This window comes from Perca flavescens, chromosome 5 (genome assembly GCF_004354835.1).
Source record: "Perca flavescens isolate YP-PL-M2 chromosome 5, PFLA_1.0, whole genome shotgun sequence".
In the NCBI taxonomy this organism is placed as follows: Eukaryota; Metazoa; Chordata; class Actinopteri; order Perciformes; family Percidae; genus Perca; species Perca flavescens.
In genome coordinates this window covers 13615923-13628161 of record NC_041335.1, presented here as the reverse complement: position 1 = coordinate 13628161, position 12239 = coordinate 13615923, and the positions used below count along the sequence as shown (strand labels likewise).

Below are 12239 nucleotides of genomic sequence, written 5' to 3'. Positions count from 1 at the left end.
TGGGAAACACTTCAACTCATAACCTGAGTGATTTTAAAATACTAGCTAAAGTTTAATCTAAAGTATGTACATCATTTACATGCAGGGAGACATGTTGCTTATATGTATTTCTTTTATTCCTACTTTTGTATAATTGGCCTTTTTTTCAACTAACTCTTGGCGGTTTCTGGAATAAAAAGTGCCTGAAAAAACATCAAACTGTAAAGTGTAGCCAAATAAAATCTATCCGTTTTTATGTCAATGGTTTTAGCTTCCTTTTTCCTGCCTGACTCAACGCTGCTCATTGGCTGTGCTTTACTGTTGACCCCGCCCACTGAACTCTTCTGTTTTCCCAATTGGACAACCTCGTCGTAGTATCACTATAGCGTCCTCTCTAATTCGCTGAAAACAGTTGGCGGGTGGAAAACTACAGGTTCAAATCGAATACAACGAGACAAACTTGTGTCAGTGGATTTTCCATCAGTTTGCGGTGTGTTTACTGCTTGTAAACACCGAAAATCTCGTTTATTCACCGGCGGGTTTAGTTTGTTTACGTGCCGGTGAAAAGCGAATAGTGTCGGGATGGATGTCTCTCAACAAGATGGTGAAGTTGCGGAGATTTCAAAGAAACTGGAAAAGTGAGTAAAGCCGGCGCAAAATGAATCGGGGGGGGTAATAACATGTGTACCGAGCGGTACACATGTTCGAACGTTCTCTGGTACATGTTTTCATGCTAATCGAATGTGTCTCTAGCTCTAAACAAGCTACCACAAACTGGTGGTTAGCTGCTAACGCTAGCTTTCGGGGCATAGGTTAAATCGCTATTTTATACCACTAACAAGGCTCAAAATAGCAATACAACGGTAACATAATGAGGGTCCCTACATGTAAACAGAAGCATTGAGAACGTTGTAAGTGTACAGACAGTTTATTGAAAAGAGATTATAAAGACAGTAGCGTTCATGTTTACATGCGGGCACCATCTTGGAAAACAGTCACGAAAAGTCGAATCACGAACGCTGACGTTTCGAGCTCTATTACTGGCATAACTGTGTTACCGTTTGCCCGACGTTCGTCGTTCGACTGGTCATGACTGTTTTCCGAAGTGTGTTTGGAATTATTTTTTAGCTGGAAAACACGCAGTGACTCTGAAAACAACAACATATAGAACGTTTTGGTGGAAGAAGTATTCTGATACTTTACTTAAAAGTACAAAAGAGTCAAATTCCGTAGACATATATCAATGGTCCATTACAAGTCCAAGTTCTGTTAAAATATAACTTAAGTGTCAAAAATAGAAGTACACATTATGCAGAACAGCAGGGAGACACAGGTTAATCTAGGGCTAATGTTAGGTTAATAGGGTGAACATCTTAATATAATATATCACCATGAAATATTGCCCCAGTTAATTACTCCCAATTATTGTTTGTATTTGTAAGTTTTCTAAAATGTTATGTTTAAATATGCAAATTAGGCATGATTTAATGCTAACTTTTGGTGAATTTAGAAGAAGTCTATAGACAAAGTGTAGTAAAATAAACACCTAAATATTCTTTCAGACTAGTAAAGTTAGAAAGAAAACAATCAAAATACATTTAGGTGTAACTACATGAAGCTGATAATACTCATGTACTTCTTTTGGTGCTGATTTTAACTACATGAAGATTGGACTTGGGAGTATTTTTAGATTGTTGTATTGATCATTTAAAGCATCTGAGTACTTTTCCACCACTGCATAGTTTTTTTGCACTAAATTAATGTAATTAGTGTTTTTTTAACCCTGAATTTGTTTCAACAGGTCTTTGTCCATGGATACGGATGACAACATGGAAGCCTACCACAGGTAACTCTAAGAAATTAAATAATACATTACTTTTGGTGTGAAACAAAGCTAATCAGTAAGTAAGCGGAGGCATTTTCCCTGATGCTCAATTGGCCTTATATTATGTAAAATATTAAATAATTTATTGGGACATTATAAGAAGCAGTCTTCAATGTTTCCTTTATGATGTTTTTTTAGAAGTGGGGGCAGGTCTGTCCGAACAACAAAATATTGTCGTAAACTGAAACTAAATAAAAAACGATATCCTACAAGAAAAACTAAAGTTAAACAATATTGCCCTGTTGAATAACTAATAAAATAAAAAATAAGGTAAATTAATTTCAATTTAGTTTTTTAGCTATAATATTTCACCTGCTTTTTAAAAAAGGAGTCCGCATGACTTTCCATCATCTCTTGTGACAGTGAACCAAAATGAAAAAAAGCAGACTGTTTTATGGTAAAAGGAAAAAGCAAAGGCAAGGATGAGGAGCCTGGAGCGTAGGGAGCACAGTTTCTCTCTCTTTCTCTGTCTCTGTCTCTCTGTCGCTCTGTCTGTTCCCAATAAACGACAACCTGACCACACCTACACAATGCATCTGTAACAGAAAATGAGTTGGGATCATCACAATGGCAACATGTTTTTGCTTACATTTGCTGTGTCTCACTACTATTGACGTGTAGTAACTAGTGCTGTCAAACGATTAAAATATATAATCTCAATTAATCGCATTGTCATAGTTAACTCGCAATTAATTGCACATTTTTATCTATTCTAAATGTCCCTTGATTTCTTTTTGTCCCTTTTATTTTTTCTCATTTTAATGCTCTTATCAACATGGAAAAGTGGATGGGCTTGCTTTGTGCTTCTGTCGCCTGACTTTGACAAAGGGGTGGAAATTTGCATCAGCTGTGTGCTGGGTCATCAAGTGGTATTTCAGACTGGACGTGCTGCAATGTTAGCTCAGTTCACAACGACAAAACACCGATCACTTTGGTCTTGTCAATGGAACTATTTGGCAACTTTTTTTTTAAAAGTAAACTTTCCACTCAGAATCTTATTGGCATCCATTTCGGCATCTCGCGCTCGCCATCCACTCAAAACATAACGTTAGCCTACTAGTCTTAGGCCTGTTCGCAAGCTCAAACAAGTGTGTGCGGCGTACCCGTTTTGTTTCCGGTCTAGCTAGATCCGGTGTGGTGTTGTAGTTTTTCTAACGTTACTAGTTGTTACAACAGCATGTGGAAAAAAAGACTACAAAGTTCGCTAGCCCAAAAAGAACATTAATCTCGCAAAAAAAAAAATTTAATTAACACTGTTAAAATGGGTTTGCGTGAAAGCCATTAATAACGCGTTTAACTGACAGCAATAGTAGTAACTCACTTTAACCAGCAGGAGTCAGGCTTCTTATTGTGTAAGCAGTCTTGAAACTGGTGATGGTAAACTCAGATGAATTACACCAGAATAAAGATTATTCCACTTGGTGAAATCCCAGACTGAATGAAATTATTACAATATTGAGAGTCCACTGTGGTGCAAATTGTAAACGTGATGCATTCTTCCTCGGACATATTCTGTGTATGTGGTTGAGAAAAGAAAACTGAATACATTTTTAATCTACAGGAATATCAGTCAGACATAAAGTAAGAGCACTACATAATTATCTACAGAGCAAAATCTAAAATAAAAATTGGGAAGAAAAAAATCCTATTAAAAGGTCCCATGGCATGAAAACTTCACTTTGAGGTTTTTTAACATTAATATGAGTTCCCCCAGCCTGCCTATGATCCCCCAGTGGCTAGAAATGGCGATAGGTGTAAACCGAGCCCTGGGTATCCTGCTCTGCCTTTGAGAAAATGAAAGCTCAGATGGGCCGATCTGGAATCCTTTCTCTGCTTTGCCCGCCCAGAGAATTTGGCCCACCCATGAGACAGAGAGAGAGACATCATGGCTTTCAAACAAGCAAAGTGGCAGTTGGTCAAGGCCACACAGTTTAGGCCACACTGTGGCTACACAGTTTAAGACTTGTAGGAAGTGAGGTTGAACTTACAAAAAACTAAACTCCCACCATAGCCAAAAATCATCCCATATACATTAACATAGCCAAAATTATAAAAAAAATTAAAAGCCAAAAATGTCCCTCGTGAGGCACAAAGGGTAAGCAGAAATTCCAAACATTTTATTGTTCCAGCTTCTCTTATGTGAGGATTCGATGATTTTCCTAAAGATATGTGTTGTATTGAAAACTAAATAGGTTTTGAGCTGTTGGTTGAATAAACCAAGCAATCTGAATACATCACCTTGGAAATGTTTCAGTTTTATAAATTGTAACCAAAATTTGATGAATCAAAGATTATTAAGATTTTAATAATTGAGAATTGTCAGATTAGTTGATATTAAATTAATCATTAGTTTTCGCTCTAGATTATACTACATTGTCTTATTAATGACCCACTGATGTCTTGTCTTTTTTTTCTTTCAGATTCATTCAAGATGGTAAAGGTGTTGCCAAACAAGGGGACCTGAAAGGGGCTCTGAAGCTCTTCAAACTGGCGTACAACATTCACCAGAGTCAAAAACTTGAAAGCAGGATAAAGAAAGTTGAGGAACTTCTTGCTCAGATTGATTCGGAGGATGAAGATGAAGAGTTTGTCAATGTTAACAACAGCGGTTTAATTATTTTCAAAGAGTTATATGACAAGCTTTATGACTACCAAAGAAATGGAGTGGCCTTCTTATACAGTCTCTACAGAGATGGTCGTAAAGGTGGGATCTTGGCAGATGACATGGGCCTTGGTAAAACCATCCAGGTGGTATCATTTCTCTCCGGCATGTACGACAATGATATGGCTAAACACACACTCCTGGTCATGCCAACCTCACTCATCACAAACTGGACCAAGGAGTTTGCCAAATGGACTCCTGGCCTGAGGGTGAAGGAGTTTCACGGTGCGGGCAAAGAGAGGACCAGGAATTTGGAGAAAGTTCAGAGAAGAAGTGGCATCATCATCACCACATACACTATGCTTATGAACAACTGGCAGCAATTGTCATCATACCATGGCAAAGAGTTCACATGGGACTACATGATCCTGGATGAGGCACACAAGATAAAATCCACAGCCACAAAAACGGCCAAAAGTGCCACCGCCATACCTTCAAAAAACCGAGTTCTTCTCACAGGCACTCCAGTCCAGAACAACCTAAAAGAAATGTGGGCTCTCTTTGACTTTGCTTGCCAAGGCGCCCTCCTCGGCACAGCTAAAACATTCAAAACGGAGTATGAGAACCCCATCACCCGGGCCCGAGAGAAGGACGCCACTCCAGGGGAGAAGGCTCTCGGGTCTCGGATGTCTGAGAACCTCATGACCATCATTAAACCTTACTTCCTCCGCAGGACAAAAGCAGAAGTGCAAAAGAACAAAATGAACGGCACACATCCGTGTGAAGTGGACTATTCAGACAAGGACAGCAAAGTTCCAAACCTTCCAAAAGACTCTGGAGCAGTCATGCCCACGCTGACGAGAAAGAACGACCTGATTGTCTGGACTTACCTGAGCTCTGTTCAGGAAGACATATACAGGCAGTTCCTTTCGCTGGACCACATCAAAGAGCTGCTCATGACCACCAGATCACCTCTAGCTGAATTAACCATAATGAAAAAGCTGTGCGACCACCCAAGACTGCTCTCTGCTGCAGCCATAGCCAAGTTAGGCTTGGAGGAAAGTACAGCTGAAAATGAAAACATGGAGGCAGACACAGGCAGCATCGCAAACGTTTCTGATGACACCTTAATATCTGAGTCTGGGAAACTTGTCTTTCTGTTTGCGCTGCTTGAAAGGCTCAGAGAAGAAGGCCACCGCACACTCGTCTTTGCTCATTACAGGAAAGTGCTTGACATCATCCAACGCATCCTGGGCAACCGAGGCTTCAAAGTATTGAGACTGGATGGCACAATAACACAGATTGCAGAGAGGGAGCGGCTCATTACTCTGTTCCAAACAGACAAACGTTACTCTGTCTTCCTCCTGACCACCCAAGTTGGAGGAGTTGGCATCACTTTGACGGCAGCAAATCGAGTCGTGATCTACGACCCCAGCTGGAACCCAGCAACAGATGCCCAGGCTGTTGACAGGGCATACCGCATCGGCCAGACTGAAAACGTCGTTGTCTACAGGCTGATAACCTGCGGCACGGTGGAGGAGAAGATCTACAGACGGCAGGTTTTCAAAGACTCTCTCATCAGACAGAATACTGGGGACAAAAAGAACCCTTTTCGGTACTTCAGCAAGCAGGAGCTGAAGGAGCTCTTCATTCTGGAGGACCCACGGTCTTCATCTACGCAGATGCAGCTTCAGGCTCTGCACTCCAGACACCGACGGACAGACCCTGAACTGGACGAGCACATTGCCCACCTCCACACCATGGAGATGTTTGGGATCTCTGACCACGACCTGATGTATTCTCTCGATGTCAACTGTGACGAGGCCGAGGACCAAGAGGCGCACCTCTACATTGAAGGGAGGGTCCAGAAGGCCCAAGAGCTGATGAAGGCTGAGTCAGAATTACAGATGCAGTTGGCAGAGAGCATGGCTTCAAGCACAGAACCAGCCTGGCTCAGACAACCACTGGACAACCACAACAGAGAGCGGTCTAATGACAAAAAGACAAGAAATCCAAGACAAAGTCCTTCCTATCCACAGCCTGACCACAACTTCAATGGGTCACCTGTTGTGGTGGAGTTGGACCAGTCGGGTTCTGACAAGGAGGCCGGCCAACAGAATCTGAGTGACAGAGTCATTGATCTTACTGCAGATGACAGTATGTCAGAAGAACAACCTTTTGTAGAAGTAAGCCAAGACAAGCTTGCCCAGCAGAACCTGGATTCCCCAAAACACAGGTTTGTCAAGCAGGAGAGAAGTTACCTGATAGAAGAAGACGCCGCTCCTCAGGAGGTGATTGATGTGTCTTTGGTGATGTCAGAGGCCAGTGATGCTGAAGCAGGTGATAAGGCAGATGCCTCTGTTCAAGAATTAATGGATGAGTCTGCATCGTCTGAGGATGCAGGTGCTTCAGCAGGTGACGGCAGCCCAGCATACATTACAGCACTTGATGAAGATAAGGAGCTAAACGGAACTTCACACTCAGAATACAACTCCAAAATGGACTTGGGGCATTCACGTGTCACACCCCTGCAAAACAAAAGACTTTCTGTCTTGCAAGCATCCTGTTCAAGCTTCAAAGCAGACACATCATCAAGAGTCAGCACAGGGATTGAATCCTTTGAAGGCAACTTCCAGTTACAGCTTGAGGACAGTGACATGTTCTCAGACCATGATGTCCTGGACCATCAGGAGACGGAAGCAGAGGAGAGGAAGCTGCTGTTGCAGCTGCAGATGGATGGGAGTTTTGACATAAATAAATCCCTTTCTGAGAGACAACATGGAAAAGCGCTCGGCCAAAGCCTTAACCGCACCTCTGAGATGGACGGTTCAATGGATGATTCCATTGTGGTTACCAAGAAGAAAAGAGCAGCAGTGATTTATGATACTGATGAAGAAGAAGAAGATGATGATAGGAGTCAACTCAACAACTCCTTCCAGGCTCTTGGAGCGTCAACACCTAAATCTGCCCCATCTGGCCCCAGCCCTCTAAGGTCGAGAAAGAGTGTGGGAGGAAACCTCTCCGTGGCCTCACGCCGGTCCCTCCTCCTGTCCATCATCGACGACATGGAGAACCACAATGAAGAGATGACTGATGAGGAGGATGAAGAAGATGATGACGTTTCAGAGAGGCATTCTGATGAGGCCGAAGAGGACGACATCGTTGGTTCTCCGGATGAGCTTAAGCTGGAGAAGACTGTCGGAGAAACATTAAACACAGAGGGTGAGGAGGAGGAGGAGGAGGAGGAGGAGGAAGAAGAAGAAGAAGAGGAGGAGGAGGATGATGATAATGATTACTCTGTGTCAGCAGATTCTGCCGATGTGTCAGGACAGGAAATGAGCAGTAAGATGGAGCAGTCAACCAGTGAGCCTGAGCTAGTGTCCTCAGAGAGGATGGATCAGTGCACCGTCGATGCAGGAGTCAAGACGAAGCTTCCCGTCGAGGAGGAGAGCTTTGACTCCCTGGTCAGTAAAGGGAAGGCGTGCCACAGCCAAGGGAAGCTGGACGACGCCGTGGGCTTCTTCCTGAGGGCTATCGACATCAAACCTGGAGATCCTGAGATTCAGCTCATGACCATCCAACTGTACCGACAGCTGAGTCAAAGGTCTTAACTGTTCAGAACAATCCTGTGATGTAAACTACTTCCAACACAACCTGAAATGATACTGTTAGAATGTTCAACAAATCCAACATGCACACTAGGGGTGCACGATTCAGAAAATGTCACAATTCGATATTGATTTGTAGGCTCAAGATTTGATTCAAAATCGATTTACGATCTTAAAAAAAAAAAAAAAAAAAAAAAACTATTCACAGTATGTAAATGTAGTTACGTGCGATTGGAGTAGACATACCATTTTTTTTAAAACACCACAAATTAAATGTAGTTTGATATTACTTTATATGTCTTCATACAAAAATAAAAACTTTTGCAACTAAAATCAAATAGTATACACGCCATTACAAAATGAATGGCGTGTATACTTTTTTTTTTGCGCACACCCAAACGAACAGTGAGTTAGTCCATCCATCCGGGTTTCTCTATATAGCTGCACCCAAAGCTGTCGGAAAAACTTGTTGGTGACTCTCCCCCCTCCCATCTTCTCCCTCTGGTCATGTGCATTTGTTTTCAAAGAAGCCAGCGAACGCACAGAGCCATGTCCACTGAGGTTTTTCTCGCAATAATACCCTTCTCTCCCGGATCCCTAACATTGTTCTTTTTTCCTACAATGGCCTTAGAACGCTGTCAGAGCAGAAGCAACTTGCGTTTGCCAACATCAAGCTGACAAGAAACTCTGTGACAGATAACGTTTCTGATCAAAGATACTTACAAGTGCAACAGCAAGAACGCCAGGTCAGCATCAGATTTGCAGGCTTCTGTTTGTCTCGGTTCTCGTCATTCTGAAAACACAGGTCCAATGTTTACTCATGTCTGTTCCTCCGACAATGCTTTCCTGGCTTTCTGCTTCTTTTTTGCCGACTCGGCCATGATGATAGTGTGAAAAACTCCATCGCTACCTTGTTCTTATAGCTAGCCGGTTCCTGGATGGGGGCGTGTAGCGGCCATAAACGGTGAAATAAAGTAGCGGCGTGTAGTTCTTAATACATCCATGGTGTATGTGTGCGGTGCCGTGAAGCAATTTGTTACATCGCGAGACCTGATATCACGCGATACTTCCTGACGCTGTGGCCGGCGGCTCGCCAGCCAAAAGTCGCAAGGGTGGCTTTTCCGCTCACAGGCGCTAGGGGGGAGCGAGGCGTCCACCATTCAACTCGGGGGAAAAAAAAGTCATATAACCATTCCAATGACACCAGAGCTGTTCAGTTAAGGTAAATTAAGCTTAAAAAAAAAAAAAAAAAAACTACATAGTTCCCCTTTAATGTTTTGTCACCTTTGGCATGCAAATCATTTCCAGAAACATAACCAATTTGTATGTGTGTATTGTTGCTGTTAAAAGCCTGTATCATATTTTGTATATTTACAGAAATTACAGGAATAGATGTGTTGCATGTATTGTATTGGATCCTTATTTGTTAATAAAATAATTCTCTTGAAACCTGTACTGGTTGTAAAAAATGTCCCTTTTTAAAGTTTTTATTTACATTTTCTTTGGGTTGGGAGTCAGTATGCAGACAGGGTTGCAAAAGAGATTTCTTAATTGATATATTCATTATCACTGCAACTAAATAGTTTTCGTTATCCGTTAATCTGCAGATGATTTTATTGGTTTTGTATGAACTGTTTTGTTTCTAAAATACCAGAAGAGGGTGACAAATTCCCGTAACCGTTTCCCAGAATGTCTTGTCCAACCAATAGTTCAGAAACCAAGGCTATTCAGTTTACTGTGATATAAAAAAAAAAAAGATTAAAGCAAAACATTCTCACAATTGAGAAGCAGGAACTAGCAAGTGTTTGGTAATCAATTAATTGTTTGAGCCAAAGTAGTTTCAGCTCTAACGCTGATGTAAATCTAATGGACATATTACATTTTACAGTCATGAAATTGTCTCTTTGAAAATATATTGTGGGGTCCTTATTTCTGCATAATCCCAAAAGAAAATTTGTTGAGAAACAGAAAATCAACTACAGCTGAATAATTGTTTAAGTGATATGTCAAGCAACTCTGCCAATCATTCTCCGGTTGCAGCTTCAGATTTTCTGTTTTATTTCACAGTTAACTCGTTTTTTTTTGTAAGATTATGTTTTGGGCATGTGTTTTTATAGGACAGCTGAAGACATGAAAGGGCAGAGAGAGGGGGAATGACATGCAGCAAAGGGCTGCAGGTCGGAGTCGAACCTGGGGGCCACTGCATCAAGGAGTAAACCTCTATATTTAGGTGCGCATTCTACCAGGTGAGCTTCCCAGGTGTCCAGTTAACTTAATATTTTGAGGTTTTCAACAAAACAAGACATCTTAATTGATACGTATTTTCTGACATAATTCTATTGATTATTGCAATAATAGTTGTCATTAGTTACAGGGTTCTGAGCTGTTTGTTTTAGGTATTATGAATGAAATTGTAAATTTGAACTGTTAGAAAATTGTGTTACCATCATCTCGCAGCAGAAATCAGTCAATTTAAATGATTAAAGAGACAATATGCTGCTAATATGTCTGTCAATTAATAATATTCTTCAGTATAAAGTTAACTTGGAAATAGCATTTAGTTTTAATCTTTTAAATTGAAAAAAAAACCTTGTTTACGTCATGTAACTCATTCAACTTTAAAGATTTAAAGAAAGTATAGGGCATGGGACCTGAACGCACCACAATCTTCTTTATCCGCTTTAAATTTCAGCCAATCAGCGACCACTGTTACAAACTCTTCCCTTTTATTGGCTAAGGGCTCAAAAAGGTTTACCAGTGCGTTTGAAAAGAATGTCGAGACCTCCCGGTGTTTTTTTTGGTGAAGGTCGAACTTTGAACACTTGAACCTTCCTCCTGATCAAATTATAATAAAGTTAGGCCTATGATGTGAACAAGGGGGTGCTCGGTTTACTTTACTGTACAGTCCAATGAGTGGCGCATGCGCTGTTGAAGCTTTTCTTTTTTTTTTTTTTTCAGCCGGAGTGGATTAGTGACGTGAGCAGAAACTAATAGCCAATAGGCTCGTTCGAGATGAGCCAGATCTGCGCAGAATCGATCACCGGCGATCGGCGCCCTATGCATGCCGGTTAGATTTGTGTCCGACTTGATCCCAACTTGCTCTGACGTCATGCACACGTGGGCAACGATAACCTCACGAGACCAAGGCGGCCACAGTTCTGAGACGCAGGTAGCGCAGTTGCTTTTCACCAACTGCAAGAGCCAGGCGGACGCAGGTGGACCCAGTGCATGCTGGGAAACGCCGGCCTCTCAGCTGATCGAACAGCTGATTGGTTCAAAATCAACTCAACATGATGAGGTTTTATATAAACTGTTTTATTGATTTTGATTTGGAGGGATTTTAACTGCTATTTGTCTCATTTCAAGGCTTATTCTGTACAGAACACATGTTGTGAGGCTGATAGTGACGTTTAGGAGTCAGAGAGACTAAATCTGTTCAGATTACAGATCATCTATAGTCTGTTGGTAATTAAAATCAGCAACAGATCACATGTAGAGCATTTTGACAGCTACTCTGTCATAATAAAAACAACTAAAGACTGTGTAGGAGCTGATATATGGGTCTGATAACATTTTATTAAATCGGAATCGGACCCGAACGGACCACAGTCTTTGTGTCACTCCTGTTCAGCCTGAAGGCTGCTGGAATCAGCTGGAAAACTGTCCGATTTGAGAGCGGACTTTTGTCACCACCCCCGTCTGCTGCCGCCTGCTCTCGTCTACTTTACAGGCGAGGCGCAGTTCATCTCGAACGAGCCTATTGACTTCTGGTTTATTTAGTTTGACTTCAAAATAAAGGTCCGTTTTGCTCCAGCTCTGAAATTTTATGAAACAAAGCTGTAAGATGTATGCGTTACAGTAAATAGTAAATAAAAATACTTCAAACTTCATTTGTCAAGTCAAATCTATTTATTGAGCTCATTTAAAATGAACCCATGTTGATCAAAGTGCTGTACAGGCTAGAGCATGGTAGCCCAAATCACAAATATATAAAATAACCAACACCGACATCAATGCACAAAGAATTACAAGTAAAAGTCCTGCATTTAATATCTTAAGTAAAGTTAAAGAAGTATCAGCAAAATATACTTATTTATAAATATTAGAATATTATTTCTGATGCACAATTGTGAGCAGCATTTTATTATGTAGTTGGTCAAGGTGG

The 12239-nt window shown here is 41.3% G+C and overlaps 1 protein-coding gene across 1 annotated transcript; it reads left to right on the top strand.

Moving 5' to 3' along the window:
* Positions 1 to 376: 376 nt before the first annotated feature.
* ercc6l (excision repair cross-complementation group 6-like) lies at positions 377 to 8271 on the top strand. The gene is made up of 3 exons (XM_028577378.1): positions 377 to 617; positions 1781 to 1825; positions 4285 to 8271. The coding sequence occupies exons 1-3, from the start codon at positions 562 to 564 to the stop codon at positions 8075 to 8077; spliced, it is 3894 nt and encodes a 1297-aa protein (XP_028433179.1). The 5' UTR covers positions 377 to 561; the 3' UTR covers positions 8078 to 8271.
* The last annotated feature ends 3968 nt before the right edge of the window (positions 8272 to 12239 follow it).